The following is a 17,681-nucleotide window of genomic DNA, read 5'->3' as shown; positions in this document are numbered from 1 at the left end:
TAAATACTAATTTATACACACCTACACTAGTAGCTCAAGCCTATCCTCCCACTTCACTGTAGCTGCATATAGGCTTTCGATTTCTGAGTTTAATTAACATGAGAGGAGGGAGTGTGAGAAGGAGCATGATAATACTCCCCCTTTCTCATTGTCCTCTACATGAGGAGGAATAACTTCTGCAGAGAAACCATTTGTATCCATGTAGGTTGCCTACAGAATTTGGAACCTGTTGTTCCAGGTGGTCTAAATCTCACAGGGAGTCTACTCTGATAGAACATCTATTTTTAAAAGGAAGCATTCTGTGATTAAAGCTGTTTCCCCCCCCCCCTCTCTCTCTCTTACTGCAGAGTTTCACTGACATTTATATAGCTGCATTTTATTATAAATTGTTTTATATACAATTGGGTTTAAAATTGTGATTTTTGTTTTATTGTTTGATTTACGGTGTTTAATTCCCACTGTACACCATGTCAAGAAACACAGTTGGCAGATAACACCATAAATAAATCTCAAAATAAATAAGAAAGAATTGTCTTGATGGATCAGCCCAACTAGTCCACCTTTTGGTTTTCAAAAGAAGTCAAGCAGATGCCTCCCAGAAAGTCACAAGCAGGGGAGGAAGCCAACTGCCACTCCACTGCTGTTTTCCTGTCATTACCAGGTCATTTTCTTTATGTGCCCCTTCAGCTTTTTACAAGCTGCAATCCTAATCCCTTTTACTAATGGATAAGGCCCATTTAACTCATGCTACCTTAAATGTAGCATGACAGGGACAGGGCCTTTTCGGTGGTGGCCCCCAGACTATGGAACGACCTCCCTGACGAGGCTCGCCTGGCACCAATGCTGCTATCTTTCCGGTGCCAGGTTAAGACTTTCCTCTTTGCCCAGGCATATGGCGGCACATCTTAATCACCCACATTTTTAGTTTTTAAAAAAACAATTTTTAATGCTTTATGTGTGTATGTTCTGTGTTTTAGAATTTTAAATTTTGTATACTTGTTTTTATCTTAATTTTAGAATTTCTGTAAACTGGCTAAACAGAGCCCTGGCTATGGGGGCGGTATACAAGTGTAATAAATAAATAAATAAATAAATAAATAGATAAATGTTTAGCATGGAGCTAACCCCAGGCATTACTCTCCCAACTAAATTTACCCTCTACCTGCATGCAGGGAGAAAAAAGGTCTCCACTGGAACCAACTGGGGTTTCTTTCTTTCTTTCTTTAGCCCCCATATGGGGGAACAAATTTGGGAGAGGGGGAGCAGCAAGATGAGAAAGCTTTTTTAAAAAGAAAGAAAGAAAGAAAGAAAGAAAGAAAGAAAGAAAGAAAGAAAGAAAGAAAGAAAGGCAGGCCCTATGCACACATGCTGGACCCAATCCAGATTGGGGCCCTGTGCACTTACATTAGATATATTTTTAAAAAATCAGTTAACATGCTATGCACTTAACATTGCATGTGGTTTAGCTCTCAGACTTCCTTCTGAGGATACTTGCTTAGGACTGCACTTTACAGCTAGCCTCGAATGTACTGGAGGAGGGAAATTAAGATGCTGGGTACAAATCTGAGATCCTCCTGTCTTCAAACTCTTTACCAAACCATGTCATTTTGTTTCGGGGACAGAGAAGCCCCCTCCCAAGGACAATCAAGGATTTGTCTCCATATAATAGCTATTTTTAAAGGGCAGTTCTGTAGTACTGCATCTCTCTTTGTATCACCAGCCTCATTATTCAGAGGAAACAAAGCTGAGGCAACAGCAGTAAAACATGTAGCAATCTACAGAAAGCGAAGTAGTTCTTGGACCAGAGGATACATAAATTAACTGAACCCACAAGGGATTCATGAATCCAAACTGACACCAGCTCGGAAGAAGCACGAGTTCCAGTTCGCTGTTTAAGAACTTGCACATCTAATGTTACCAGCAGCCCTTCTGTCCCCTACACCGCTCATCTGCTTTTATCATACATGATCCTCTCATCACGGGAGACTGCTTTCAATTGCAAATCAGCATTCCCGTCAGTTACAGCTTTGATCTCAGCTAATCAATTTACCAAGGACTGCTGTATCGCAGGAAGCGATAGGGCCTTGCTGCAAACCAAGCAACGCTTCATTTCCAGACAGCACAGCTCTATGGGCATTTTATCTTATTTATTTTATTTCCATATTCACCTCATTTCCATACAACACAGTTTTATGGACACTTTAAATTAAAAGAGGTTCTAGGGCCAATTCATGCACAATGATGTGTTTGTTGCACTGATGACATCTGTAAACATGTGAGCCAGACATATAATTGATTCCTTCTCAAACCAGCATCACTGGCTTCCATGGAAGGCAATGCTGGCATGACTCAGTACTATGTCATTCACACAACCCAAATGAAAGACATTACATGACAGCAGCATGGAATCCAGCTACAGGAAAGAGGCAACTATGATGGTCCTGCAATGTAGCTGTATCTTTTCATTTTTTCCCTAGAGTAGGCATAAGGACCCCAATCATGATCTTAAAATCCCCCGTAACCCCCATGCTAGGGTCCTGATATAAATTGGGAGCTCTGTACCTACAGAGGAGGAGGAGGAGGAGGAGGAGGAGGAAGAAAAAGAAGAAGAAGAAGAAGAAGAAGAAGAAGAAGAAGAAGAAGAAGAAGAAGAAGAAGAAGAAGCATAGCTGCTAGAATTAAAATAATGTCTGTAGTGTTCCCTCAGTAGTGTTCCTTTGTGTATATGTCTTTCCAATAATATCTCATGAGAATCCCACTATCCTAAGGTTAGAGGGCCAAGGTTTTCATTGAGGTTGTTCCCTGTCAATTATTTGGGCTAAGCTCTTCCATTTGGCAACCTGCCATCTGTATTGCTGATCCTGTGCTTGAATTAGCCCGTCATGTGTGGTGCTAGACTGGCCAACCCCCACAACTCCCCTTACCCCATAATATGCACATATTACCACATCTTGAGATCCAGTGTGGCAGAATGTCAGGGACTTGAATCAAGGAGACCCAGACTCAAATCCCCACTCAGCCGCAGAACTTGATCTTGGGCAACTCTCTCAAACCAACCTAGCTCAGGAATGCAATAAATAAAAAGCTTCAACATCAATTAGGTATCTGTGAATTAAATGTGACTTCACTGTAGTTCCTTTCTCAAGGCCCACAAACTCTGAAAAACCAGCAAAACTGGCATCATCATGTAGGGTGGAAATGAAGAGGAAACTTCAAAACAGAGTCACCGTTGCAAAATATTGATATTAAGAATGGAAGCAAGTAGGTTCCATGACACTATTTTTCCAGTAACAAGGTGGCAAGGAAAGAACATAAGAGAAAAAATAAAGATACAGTAAAAATGAACAAGGCAGACACTTCAAGCACAAACTGCTGTTTTCTTAAAAGTTCCATTCCCCAATCATAATTCCTCAACCTGCAAACCTAGTATAAACGATACCAGTTTCCCCTCCTTCATGTACTGCTGGTTAAGTCTTCCACAGAGCTTACTGCAAACCATTGGGGGGAAAGGCCCTGCTATCTGTATAATCCAATCCACAGTTCCCTTTCTTATATCAAGTGCTCACAGAGATGGTAAATCTGTGTCTGGACTATACCACTTCATACTATGAGTGAACGCTCTTCCATACAAACAAATAAGTCCCTCTATACAGAAAAGTGTATGTAAAGGAACAGGGTTCAAGACTAGCCTTCTCCTTGACAGTTTTCTTTAGTGGAGAAGTATTTAATCATATGAACTCCCTCTGCAGTCTGAAGTGAGAGCTAGATCTTAGTCACAATAAAACATCCTTCCAAAAGACCTTCAGCTATTGGGCAGTATAGAAATGTAATAAAATAAATAAACCCCCAACATACATACATATACACACACACCATAACATGTAGTTTGGCCCAGAGACAGAAACCATCAACTTGCTTTTCTATATCAACATGAATTGTTCATCTTCCCTATCTATCAATCTCTTCCCATTTCTTCCCTATAATCCCTCCTCGTGCTTTCTCCACTCCTAAACTTTGAAATGTAAGAGGTCAGAGGTGAACTCTAAGATCTTTTACTTTTCTGTAACATATATCTCCTGCTAGTAGCTATGCTAGATAGTGTGGATGACAAATGCTACTTCCCTGGCAATTAGCCTCAGTCAGCATGCTTGGATAGGTAAACAGCAACATGTAATTATCCTGGCCTAATGACAAAGGGACATATGATAGCCAAGGTTCAGCTGTCTTGATTTATCTTTGCTTGAAGCCCAAGCAACTCTGAATCACTGTTTTCTCTCTCGCTTATGCTTCACTTTAGATTCCCATTTTTGAGCTTCCTACACCTACTTGAGCACATTCAACTCTTCACTTTACACTCCCACCCTACTTGTCCCCCCCATCCTGCCTGTAGTGTCCTCTATTTAAAAAAATTGTTCTAATTGCATCTTCTTCAATATCTTTTTTCTTCAAAACGTACATTGTCAAATCTATTCCACTATAGTACTGTCATCTCTTTCTCTGCTCAAGCCCAAAGTATTATCATATACTGAATGTTCTGTTTTTACATTGTATAGCAGCCTTCCCTAACCTGGTGCACTCCAGATGTTTTGGACAAAATTCTGAGCATTCCTGACCGTTCGCCACGCTGTCTGTGGCTGATGGGAGTTGGAAGTCCATAACATCTGGAGGGCATCAGGTTGAGGAAGACTATAGATTTGTATTTCACACATATCCTTTAAATTACACCTCTTTGGGACCAATATCCACTGGAACTTCTACAGAACAGAAACAGCAAGTGTTTGGAAAGAAGACTGATATGCATATCTATCTTGCCTCTGGGGTTCTTTGCATTGTGACACTACTCTCCAGCTTGGCCACTGCGGTCTTAAAGCTGCACATGTTTTTTGGCTCTCTAGGTGCACGCTTCCTGAACCTAGATCTCTCAAGCAGCAGATGTGGTGGTTTGGTCCCAAGCCATATAGGGGAAGAATCCACACATGTATTAATACCGTTTAAGAAGAGTCATTTTAACGGTGAATTGAAAGGTTTCAAAAGCACCAAAACGCTAATGAAGAGACATACCCTGCTTGGTGTGCCCCGCCACACCGGCTGCAAAACAGAGGCATTCGCTGTCTTTTCCATCCCTCCCTCAGCAAGCCTGCAGCGGGTGCTTCCCATTTAAAGGGGCCAATTGAGCTACAAAATGACATTGAGCTGAAGCCAAAGTTTAAGAAATCGTACCAGGAGTTTTGGTTACAGAAGGAAATTTCTGATCGCTATCCTGCACTATGGAGAGTGGTTCAGAAGCTCCTGGTTGCATTTCTACCATCATATTTGGAGGAATGTGGTTTTAGTGTGGTCTGCCTACTTCTCTCCAAGCAAAGAAACTGACTCCAGATTACTAAATATGGTGATTTAAGACTCATGTTAAGCGACTTTAAACCAGATATTATGAAACTGGTATCACTTCATCAAGAATTTCACATTAAGCATTTACAGAATAGTGAGGTACTCTACCATAGTTACTAAATGTGGTATCTACTGTTCTTGCTAAATGACTATCAGACTTTGAAAAGATGATATCACTGGATCAAGTTCATCAATTATGTTTAACTGAATAAACTAAAAAATGCAATTGGGTTTTGAATAAATATTCAATTAATTTGTTGAAAACCGCTATTCTGAATAATGATTTTTATAGTGTAGGGTAGGGGGCACTGGGCATGAGTTTGTGGAACGAAGGGGGCGGTGACCTGAAAAAGTTTGGGAACCACTGCTTTAAACCAAGTTTGACCATTCGTCAAAGCTCACTATTGTCTGGCCTTTTTGGCAGCATGTCTCTTAGTTGTCAGGAATGGAAAGGAGTTTCCCAGCCTTGCTACCTGAGAACTCTTCCACTTCCATTCATTTAAGTGAAAGTAAATAAATAAACCTGGAGATGCCAAGGACTGGACCTGGGAACTTCTGCATGCTCCACCACTAAACTATAGCTCCTACTTCAACTGGGTGATGCAACTGGTTCCACAGAATAAGACATGTGGCTATAACCAATGCTATCATAGGACACTCCAGCCATCCCTGCCATTCAAACAACAGCTTACTATTCTATCACAAGGCTTCCTAAATACTATAGTGCAGTAAACGTTGTTACTAACATCACAGCACTTCAGATAAACTATACACAGGTTCCTTTTCTTCTAGAAAATCTCAAACAGAAGTTTGTACTGAGACATGAATAAATGTACCTCTGCCCTGTATTTCCTTGGCACAATGATATATCATTTATAACATTATGAAGGTTTTATTAAAGAAACATGGAATTGTAGCTCTTCTTGCTGTTCTTTATTATTATTATTTTGAGAGAGAGAGAGAGAGAGAGAGAGAGACAGACAGACAGACAGACAGACAGACAGACAGACAACTGGGTAAGAGATATCAGATAACTTTCCCCACATACTTGATGAGTAATTTGACTTTTTAATGTCAGATATTATTGAACAAACATAGAAAAATAATTGGGCCTCAGTGGGGCTACTTGCAGAACTACTGTTATAAGTGTAACTAAACCACACATCCATTATTCAGAATTACAAACTATAATTCAAAAGGACTCTATGTCCTTACCCAAAAGAAATGTACTTTCTCTTCTTCATAATATTCCCCAGCTCAGTATCAAAGAATTCTGAATTCAAACATTATCTCGGCCTTATGGATTTTTCTCCACTTAGATTAATAAAAAAGACTATTAATCTTTAAAGAAAGGAAAACTTCTGGAGAATATAATTGTTATGGCAGGCTTCAGTCTTGAAGGACCCTTATAATTAAACACTGATAAAAACCATATTGTATTTCTGTTCCAACAGAAACTGATAAATTCCAACGATACTGCCACAGTTCAGACAAGTCACATGTAGATAGGGTGACCACATGAAAAGGAGGACATGGATCCTGTATCTTTAACAGTTGTATTGAAAAGGGAATTTCAGCAGGTGTCACTTGTATGCATGCAGCACCTGGTGAAATCACAACAGTTAAAACTGCAGGAGCCCTGCCCTCTTGACCAGATACAAAAGAAGACAGGGCTCCTGCAGCTTTAACTGCTGTGATGAAAAGGGAATTTTGCCAGGTGCTGCATGCATACAAATGAGACCCGCTGAAATTCCCTTTTCTATGCAACTGTTAAAGACAGAGGAGCCCTGTCCTCCTTTTTATATGGTCACCCTACATACAGATGAGGCTTCAAGTGGTGGAGAAGCACAATCATGTTTTCCTGTCCAGCATCCATACACTGGATGTAATGTTTACAGACAAAGCCCCTATAGTCTTCTGCACATGTTCCATCTAATCTGGGAGATGATTAATCATAATGTTGTTCATGCCTATGTAGACATTATGTCCAATGTATGGCGAACTTGCAGATCATTAAAGAAGGACTGGTAAAAGCAATCACATATAGGGCGGCCACTTATGAATTGCCAAAAAAAAAAGAGGACATACATCTCCAAAAAAGAAGACAAAAGAGGGCACTGAGTTTCATAACATTTGCATATGCTAATTTATATGTGTATATATGCAATTTATGCATAATTATTATAATTTAAATAGGAATACAGTACAGCCCACCTTAGTGTGGAAATCTGGACCAAGACAAGCTGTGTGCCTGCATGTTCAGTCGGCTATTCAGGTGCTAATGCTGATGGGGAAAAGTTCTGAATAGTTCTTTAAACTGGACTTGGACCTGGCAGTCCTTCAAATAGAGTACTGTCCTCTGTAAAAGAGGATGCGTGGCCACCCCAACGTTCCCCCACCTCCTCCATATGTAGCTACTATTCTGAGGGTCACATTCTTGTAAACCAGCCAGCCAGCTTCGGCTATGGGATGGTATAGAAATGTAATAAATTGTCATCATCATCTGAAATTGGGAAAAGTAAGCAAAAGAGGGTTGTAAAAATTCTTAAATGGACCATTCCCACTTTAAGTTTGGCCTAATCCTCTTTCAAACTAGGCCAAATTCAAAATGAGTTGCACCCCACTTCACCTGCTCCCCCATGCCCCTTTGCAAAGGAAAAAAATCTTACCCTAAGGAAGGGTGAGATGAAACAATGCAGATGACACTCCTGGACCATCTGCTATCAATTTGTGTTTTTCGTTTTGGAAGTGTGGCATTAGAGAAGATGAAGTGGCTTAAGGAAGAGGGGAAATTAGGTTGTTTGATTATTCTAAACTGAAGAGTCTAAAAACCCTTCAAGGTTTTTTTACTGGAACAGTCAAGCAGTCCCAATTACTTTATTTTATTTATTTCATTAAAACATTTGTATCCCATGCTATATCTCTGAAATCTCAGGATGGCATACAGATAAAATCATACAAACAGTATAAAATAGTAAATATACACAGCTAAAAATAAATTAAACCAGACATTGGAGCTGAGAAAGCAGATGCTAGCCCTGTTTCTTGTGTAGTCAAAGACTAGTATGTTCTGTAGAAGTAGATTTTCCCTGCATTTATATTCCACCCTTTTGCCTCTTGCAAGGAGCCCAAGGTGGCTTATGCGGTCCTTCTCATTATTTTATCTTCAGAACAACCCTGTGAGGTAGGGTAGGCTGAGAGTTAATAGCCCTTTGCATGAGCAAGCCATGGTGGCTTGTTAAAGCATGCTGTGTGCCAAGTGCGGTTTGCCTAATTGCCCACTGAGGCTTGCCTTGTCATGTTATTTGAACCTGGGCAGCATGACTTGTTGGAAGGGGAAACAACCCTCATTTAACCCAACAATAGCCCATGGGTAATTTGAGGATTATTTCCCCCTCCAACAAGCTATGCTATCCCAGTCTGGACGACAAGCCGTACCCAGGTTCACAATTAGGCACTGGCATATGCCAGGGCTTAAACAAACCACTGTGGCTTAGAAACCCAGCCTGGTTTCCTCTGCTACTTAGCTAAGGGACTTTGTAACAGTAAGACGGCTGTAATTAATAGTTTACTGACAGTTTTGTTTAGCCTGTTTATGACTCAGTAAAGTTTGTCAAGCCCTTCACTTTCCGGATTCAGTCTGCTTAATTCAGCCACTCCTGCTTACATGCCTATCCCTGGTTCAGCAGAATCAAGTAGTAAAACTTTCTGTGCACTTGGAACTAGGAAGTTCACTTTCTTTAGTGCTTACCCATGGGGAGAAAAAAATCCCGGAGCACACAAAAATAAGAAGTTAGGAGGAAGGCTACATTGAACAATTCCTACAAATGGTTCTTTAACATGCAACCTTCTAACTGCAGCCAGAAATTACATTGGATTGGATAGTAATGCTTAGAGAAGAACCACTAAAATAAGTAACTTATGTTAGTCATTACTAGGTTATGTCTCCTTTATTTCAGTGGGTCTATTTTAAGTATGATTAAATCTTGATCCAATCTACTATATAGCACATAGATTTAACAGTTGGGTCTTCTGAATGTATAAAGTTTAAAAATGTTTATACTATAAACAGAAACTTATAAATGTTTCTTTATCTAGAACAATTTCCCCTAATACGTCTTCCATTGCTTCCTTCCAAAGACAGCTACAGGGTTATTTCTATGCACATGGATTTCAGGTGATAAAACTTCTTGTCCATTAGGAAGATTTTTTTTAATCTCTAGTGCTTAAATCCTGGAAGTAAAAATAACTGCACAGCCCATAGCCCAACAGTAGTACACACATCCCAAAACTAGGTCCTCTCCACTCTTCAAAATTAAATGTTAAGGAAGGATTTTATAAAGCTATTGAGTTAATCCAAAGTTTACTTTTAAATATATTTAAACAAACATTCCTGTTTCCACACTGGCTTCCCAGTAATTTTAGTCTTCCTGTTTAGAAATCTGACATCTTTGAAGAAAGTGTTTCAAAACCAGTTTACGAAGCAGCTGTCCAGGGAGTGTTAAAACAATGAAGCTATTTTCGTTCAAGTTATAAGGATGACTTGGCCTAAAGGAGGCAAATGACCACTCGCTTGATTGCCTGGGGTGAGTATAAGTTGTCCCCAGGTGATCAGGGCTGATAAAATGTTTCTGCTTTTGTGAAGCTTAACCTCAGTGTGCATCCAGCCCTTAAAAAAACAAAACAAAAATTGGACATGTTCACCCTTACACTGAGTGAGCTTTTTCAGCACACATGCATGAGTGAGCCAGCATTTTCACCCTCATGCCTGGAGCCTTTTTTCTTGTTACAAAGAGCATGGCTGCCTTGTCAGCATGATTATACAGTTATATTTAAGGGTCTGAGATTAAAGGATTTCAAAAGAGTTTTTTGTTTTTTTTGTTTTTAAAAAAACATATGTGGCTCAGCCAGGCTAGAAAGCAATTTTATGAGGTGATAACTTCCATACACTTAGGGTGCAATCCTATGCATGTTTAGCTAGAAAAAAGTCCTACAACTGCCAGCATTCCCCAGCCAGCCATGCTGTCTTAGAAGGCTGAGAGTTGCAGGACAATATTGCAGGTAAGGCCACAATCCTATGAAAGTTTGCCAGGAAAAAAAGTCCTACATATTCTCTAGCATATGATGCAATTAGCAACATTCATTACATTTATATCTCATACGTTCTCCAAAGATCTGAGCTGTATCCCAATGCAGGGAACATGGAAAGACATTTACACAGAGCTCAACCACACCACAGTCTACCACCCATTGTCATGGATGGCATCATTCCACTGAGCATAAAGCAATATGGTCAGATGGGATCAAGATCAGATGAGGCCACAGCAATGTAATACACTAGGGAAACTAGACATAAACAGCTCCGCAGATTATGTATGCTCTACTGGAGTTTAGCCTAAGTTATCTTCACCACGAAGGTAACTCTTAACCTTGGACATAAGAAGACCCATGCTGGATCAAACCAATAGTCCATTTAGTCCAGCAATCTGTTCACACAGTGGCCAACCAGCTATCAACCAGAGACCCACAAGCAGGACACGATGTAACAGCATCCTCCTACCCATGTTCCCCAGCATCTGGTGAAAGCTACCTTTATTGTACGAGTTGGGGGGGGGTTTCCTACAAGGAGGTAATTACTCTTTAGGAAACCTACTATGCTACAAACATCTTAGGTAGTCAGTGATTCTCAAAATACATTTTTGTGCTTACCAAAGGCATTTTATTTGAGGAAATACGTAGCATGATTCTGTGAAATACAGCATGCACTTACAGGAGGTTAGCAGCCTTCTGCACCATGAAATAAATTGGAGAGTTCTATTGACTCTATCTGAGAGGCAATCAACAATTTAAACAACAATGTAGTTCTCCATTAATTTTAACGTTTCACCACATGATCAGGTTTAAACCCACTTGGGATGCAATGCCACATTATTTTTCTATATGGGTAAAGTCAACTACAACTAAACAGATCTGCATTAAGTTTAGCCATTCTGACTCTGTGATGACACAAACAACTTGCAAGATCAAGGCAAGGAAGACAGTACACAGATTTCCCCAAAAAGCCATAGATGGAAGGGTATCAGGAGTTACACTACATTAACGTCTTGATCCTATGCATATTTACTCTGGACTTACTCCAGGTAAATCTAATGTGTATAGCAAGCACACTTGCTAGTAAGTGAGTCATATTAAACTCAGCGGGACTTACTTCTGAGTAAACATGCAATGGATCAGGCAAATCCTACAATCACTGGCCAGTCTGTTATAGTAACGACAATTTACAGCAAAAATGTGGATAAGCATAAGCTCATCTATCATATTTGGACAAATCCAAACAATTATCGGAGCTCTTTTAAGCAAACTGCCTTTTAGCAAAAGCACACCAGAGTCTGCTTTGGTTTCAAAAATTAAGCACCAAACCACTACTATTTCTTACTGATGATTGAAAAATCATTTTTATTAGACCAGACAGCTAGTATTAATTAGCAGATGATGAAGAAAAGACTGGAACATTACTTACTGTATGGAAACAATTCTAGTCCATTACCTAGCCTATATATTTAAATACTGCCTTTCCACAAACCAAGGCAAGCATATAACAGCACTTAAATATTTCAATAGGCTCTCTAAAGTGGCTCATGTATACAAAGTACTGATAACTGGGCACAGGGCTAAAAAAAACCTTAGTAAATAAGACCTAGCAACTCCAATCTGTAATACTATGCTTAGAATTAAGTTCCAATGAACTAAATGGGACTAATGCAATAGTTTAAAGATCAGAGAGGCAGAAAAAAAATCACATACAAGTGGATTCACAATTCAGGCCTGAGAAAATAGCAGCAATTAGCAAACATATTGCCAGCTGGGATGCAGAACAAATCCCACGGATGCATTCTACATGCATAAAAGCTTTCCTGAAGTGAGTTTCCCAAGTTTGGCATGTGCAACCCGAAGAAAAGTTTTGCCTTCGAAGAACCTAGAACTTTTGCTGTTTAGAGACAGAAGTTGGACAATTCTATGCAAGTCTACTCAGAAGTAAGTCCATTCAAGTTCAATGCAGTCAGGAACAAAGATAACAACCTTCAAGAAACCACTCTAGCCATTGGTATGTTAGTATTATGGGATACTGCTCATACCCTGTCTGCTGGGAAGCAGAAAATGAATAATGCTCACTACAGTAGGAAGTGAAAGGGGAAGGACAATGGACTGACATAGCACTCATCTAGCTGGAGCCTGTATTCCCAAATAACATCTCAGTGATCAGGCATCATGTCTAAGTTAGAAGCTGGCAACCCTAGGAGCTGTTTCAAGTCTACAGTAATCAACCAAGTATCATGCTTTGGAATGCATGTACATATAAACCCTGAATAAACTTATGCAGCAATTAGCACTCACTGACTTGGTTCAGACATCACGGTAACCCACGATGGGCTAAATAAGCCATGACGGTTTATTTAACATGGATTAAATAAGCCACGATGGGTTATTTAACATGGGCTAAATAAGCCATCATGGCTTATTTAACCCATCGTGGGTTATCGTGATGTCCGAACCAAGTCAGTTATCATGTCGTTTAACCCGTGATAGCTTATTTCACCAAAATAAAACACTCTGATAACCCACGCTCTGCAGAGTGGGTTATTTAACCCATTGTGGGATATCATGTTGTCTGTCAGTCACCATGGGTTATTTTACTTGCCTAGAGTCACGAGGAAAAAGAGGCAGAAATCCCTGCTGCTGTTGCCCAGCCGGGTGCAATCGCTATCTAGGTACCCAAGTCACTACCCATACCCCCCTGCCTGGCTGATCACAGCCTGGTCAGGTCCCTTTTTCTTTCTTTCTTTCTTTCTTTTTTCTTTTTTGCTCCCAGTCTTGTTTTTGCACAAAAACAGGCCCGGGAACCTTGCTTGCACTTCCCTGAAATTTTTCCCATGTGATCAAATGGGGCTTCCCATTTCCACACATGGGGAAATGGTATTCTTTTGTTTTCCCAGCTTCCCCCCATTGTACCCCCCCTGCATGTTGCCCAAATATGCCACAGTGCAAGGGGGAGAAATCCACTGTCCTTCCTTTTCCTGCTGCTCCACTCCTGATGCTTTCCACAACTTCAGTAACCTTTGACCATTGGCAATGCTGGCTAGGGCTTATGGAAGTTATAGCCAAAATAATCTGTAGGATACCAGTTGTCTACTCCTGCTCTAGAGATTGACAGGCTAGCAATGCAATCCTATACATGCCTACTCAAAAGTAAGTCCTATTCAGTTCAATAGGACTTAGTGCCAGGAAACTGTCTATAGGACTGCAGCCCAGTACCAGATCCACACCAAGCCGGATAAAACACTTTGAAAACGGTTTGAAAACTATATATGGAGTGTGTTCTGAGCTCCAATAGTTGTCAATACCGTTATAAAGTGTTTTAAAGCAGTAGTGTAGATCCTGCCCATATCACCTACACTGCAGCCACATTTCCTTACTGAAGAAGCCTCTTTTCAGCTATGGCTAATTTATAAAGAACGACAATTAGCACTTGGGTCTTCAAAGGACAAAAGGTGTTTTAAGACCAGTGGCCACTGCTCAGCAGCACTGATACATGCCTTTTCCCCCAATGGGCCTTCCCATTCACTGCTGTGGGGAAGAAGCATACAACGCACCATGGGGGAAAAGCCTCTCCCCTGTATGTGCATTAAAGTTTTTTTCTCTCGCAGAAGAAAACTGCAGGAGTCTGGATAACAGCCAGTATTAAGACTGAATTTCCAGAGACTCCAGTAAAGTTATGCACAGGATAAAATGGAGGAATTAAAAATATATGCATAGGTTACAATTCAGCACCCACCCAAGTACACTTAAGGCTGTAATCATATGCAAAATTACTATGAGCATTCAGAAGATCAGGGCTTCCACATCACATTGATTTAAATAATACAGAAGTCCTCTTGAACCTGCCTTGGTGTCACACCCAAAAGGTTGCAACAGCACATATCAAATTAACAGTGACTGTATAGTGAAGGTATGAATGTAGAGCTAGTTTAGTGATTCATGCTGCAATCCTATACCCCCTGAAAGTAAACCCCACTGAATTCAATGGGAGTCACTTCTGAGTAGACATGTACAGGATGGCACTGTAAGAGACTGAGTTATGTTCCAGAGAGTTTCCAGTTTAAATCTCACTTCAGTCATAAACTTGCTCAGTAGTCTTAGCCTTTCATCAGAAATATGGGGCTGATAAGAAGACTGACCTACTTTATAGGATGGTTTCAATAATTACTGAGATGATGCATGTAAAGCACTCAGAACCACCACATAAAAGGTTAAAGGCCTTACATAAATATTATGCATTATTATTATTATCATCATCATCATTATGTTGGGCTGTCAATTTTCAGTAAGGCTAATATGCAGGCTAGAAACTTAGAAATAAGAAGTTAATACAGTCTTAGATGTGCATAAATATATGCACGTGAGCAATACAGAATGCACACAGATTTTAAGTTCTGTAATAATAAAAGAGCCAGATCTGCAACTCCATTCAGTCCCTTTAGCTTCAGTAGAAATAAAACTAGGTTAAATTAAAGGTTCCAATCCAGCAAAATTTAGGCATAAGACTGCAATCCTATGCATGCTTACTTGAGAATAAGTCCCATCAGGTTCAAGATATTTTGAACATGAGACAAAGAACAAGATGCCCCCTCACCCGCTCACAGAACCGCTGATGGAATTGTTAATTCAGAACCAGTGATGGGATAGCATCCTCCACTGTACCTGAATGCAGTAGGTTAGTTTAGCAGGATGCAGAATCCCATTAAAATCAGGAGGCTTTACATGAATACACATGTTTAGGATTGTGCTGCACATCCAATAGAAAATAATGGGACACAGTAGTTGTATGGCTGATTTGTCCCATTGTTTCCATTTCATCCTCAAAACAACCCAGTGAAGTAAAATAGGCTGAAAGTCAGTGACTGCCCCAAAATTACCCAGTGAGCTTCATGGCTGAGTAGGACTAAACCCCACATCTCCAAAACCCCATTTCAACACTCACACTGGCTCAACACATGGAATTTTATTCATTTTTAAAACCTAATATAAAGGCAATTCAACTCTCCAAATGTGGTAAATGTCAAAAAGGTCAGAGGGATCTCTTCCTTTTATTTAGATATCTGAGAACACACAGCGCAGTCAATTTTATGCCTACGTTGAACACACCCTTTGAAATCAATGGGACTGAAGCATGACCACTTTGGCTGAATTGTGCCCATTACTCTTTAAAGGCCAAAATATTCCCAACCACCTTCACCAAAACAGAAGAGCCCATCTGCAAGCCCCAATATTACCATTCAAGGCAATGGCAGCTCCAGGTTTCTGAGGGCCTTTGAGCAGAAGACCCTGAATGAGCCCCCTCCTCAGTGAGCCAACCAGCTCACTGTCATTATCACCCACTGCTATTGCTCCTCATCCTTGTTATCATCATTGCTACCACTTGGTTGCAAGATGGAGAGCAAGTAGGCAGTGTGGCTTCTGCTGCTCCTGCTCCTCTCACCACCACCATTATCAGGGCCAGAGCAAGAGACAGGCGAACAAAAAGATTGTAATTGTAAAGAGGAGGAGCAACACCAGGGGGGTCTTGCCATTGGGCCCCTGATGAGGAGGTGTATTCCCTCAGCAAGGGCCCAACCATGCCTACCCTTGAAGCCAGCCCGATTCAAAATGCTAGAACACAATTCTGATTTATAACACCAGCTTCCCCATGGATGTTTTGCTCTCAGTCCTCTCTGGAGACCAAATTCCTCACAAACGCAATTCTGGCACTGTCCCAAGTCTCCCTATATGCATTATATCAACAGACAAGTGAATAAATGCTTAAACCCTCTCATGAAACATTCAGAGGGCGACAGCAGTTTTGTTTTTTGGTTTTTTTTGCTTGGGGGCTGAATTTTTATCATGTCCCCTGCCTATAGTAATTACAGATAACGGTAATGGAAGCAGTCAACTTCCTAGATGCCTCATTTTATATGACACAGTTCCTCTTTCGTTTCATTTCTGTGTGTGTGTGTGTGTGTGTGTGTGTGTGTTTAAACTTGCTGACCCAAATGAATACAGGCAGAAATGGGGAAACAGGGTTAAAGAAAGACAGCATACTTTAGTTTCCAAAGTAAAATAAGTATTTTGATACCGCTCTTTAGGCTTTCGCCCCATCCCCCTACAACCTCACATAAAAAGTATCAACATCACACACAAAAAAGAAATACATGGGCCACGGTGAAGCAAACATTCAATCACAGGATAGGAGAGAAATAAAATGATTGTTGTTGTTATCATTATTATTAAAAGGTGCTTCCTTTTTCCTCCCCTCTCCAAATCATGGATCTACAACTGATGTTCTTGTTTCCAAAAGAGCTTTCAGCTTCCAGGAACTCCATAGGGATCCCTACCTTTGTTTCTTGATTGCGTCCACCCAAGCGTCCACCCCCGAAAAAAATCTGGCCAGCCATCTCCCTATTTACATCTCTGTAACCCCCAAAGCGCATCTTGCGACTCTATTGCCAATTTCAAACATCCCCCGACGAGGGCTGGCTGGCTAACAATTTGAAAGCAAAATACAAACAAAAGTGACCCACCCACCCAACCCCGGAGGACCCCCTGCAACGGAACAAAGGCATAAACCGGGCGATTAATGTATGGGATCGGGAGGTGGAGAGGAGAGGAGAGGGGCTTCAGGCACAATAACACAGAGACCCGGAAGAAAGCGGCGCACACAAGCTCGCCCGCCCGCTTCACTTTACCTGGGACATCTGAGGTCTCAGGTTGATCTCCTTGAGATTGATGGCGTGCGGACGCAAGTTGTTGAGGAGCTGGCAAAGCAGGACTCCATCGCGGAGGGTCTGGGCCAGGTCGAACACCTGCGCCGTTTCCCAGGTCACCCGGTGGTTGACCGGCAGGACCCGGCACTGGATGAGCCAGTGGGCGCATTGCTTCCAAGGCTCCATGCGCGCCCTCCAGCCCGGCACCGGGGAAGCGCCCGCGTTTGCAAGGAGCCCAGAACTCCGTAGCAGCACAAGCCAAGCCAAGCCGGGCTGGGTTGAGTTGAGCGCTCCGCTCGCTCTCCTTCCTTGCCTGCCGCAGCGCCTCTCCTGCTCTGCCCCTGGCGCACACTGCGAAGAAGAGCAGCAGCTGTAGAGGAGGCAGCCGGAGACGCTGCGCGTGCGGCTCCCCGCCTGCCCCCTCCCGGCACCGGCACAGAGGAAACGGAGAGAGCGAGAGGGGAAGCGAGAGCGCCTGCGCCTACCCGCGCGCTT

The 17,681-nt window shown here is 41.4% G+C and overlaps 1 protein-coding gene across 1 annotated transcript in view; it reads right to left on the bottom strand.

Annotated features, from left to right (window-relative positions):
- VAV3 (vav guanine nucleotide exchange factor 3) overlaps positions 1-17,478 on the bottom strand; it is a 194,753-nt gene extending 177,275 nt beyond the window's left edge. Inside the window, exon 1 of the mRNA XM_063135512.1 lies at positions 17,169-17,478. Within this exon, the coding sequence (XP_062991582.1) occupies positions 17,169-17,372 (204 nt within the window). The 5' untranslated portion in view covers positions 17,373-17,478. The remainder of the gene's footprint in view (positions 1-17,168) is intronic.
- Positions 17,479-17,681: the final 203 nt, after the last annotated feature.

The sequence above is a fragment of the Elgaria multicarinata genome, chromosome 1 (genome assembly GCF_023053635.1).
Source record: "Elgaria multicarinata webbii isolate HBS135686 ecotype San Diego chromosome 1, rElgMul1.1.pri, whole genome shotgun sequence".
NCBI lineage: Eukaryota > Metazoa > Chordata > Lepidosauria > Squamata > Anguidae > Elgaria > Elgaria multicarinata.
This window is presented reverse-complemented; position numbering and strand designations above follow the sequence as displayed.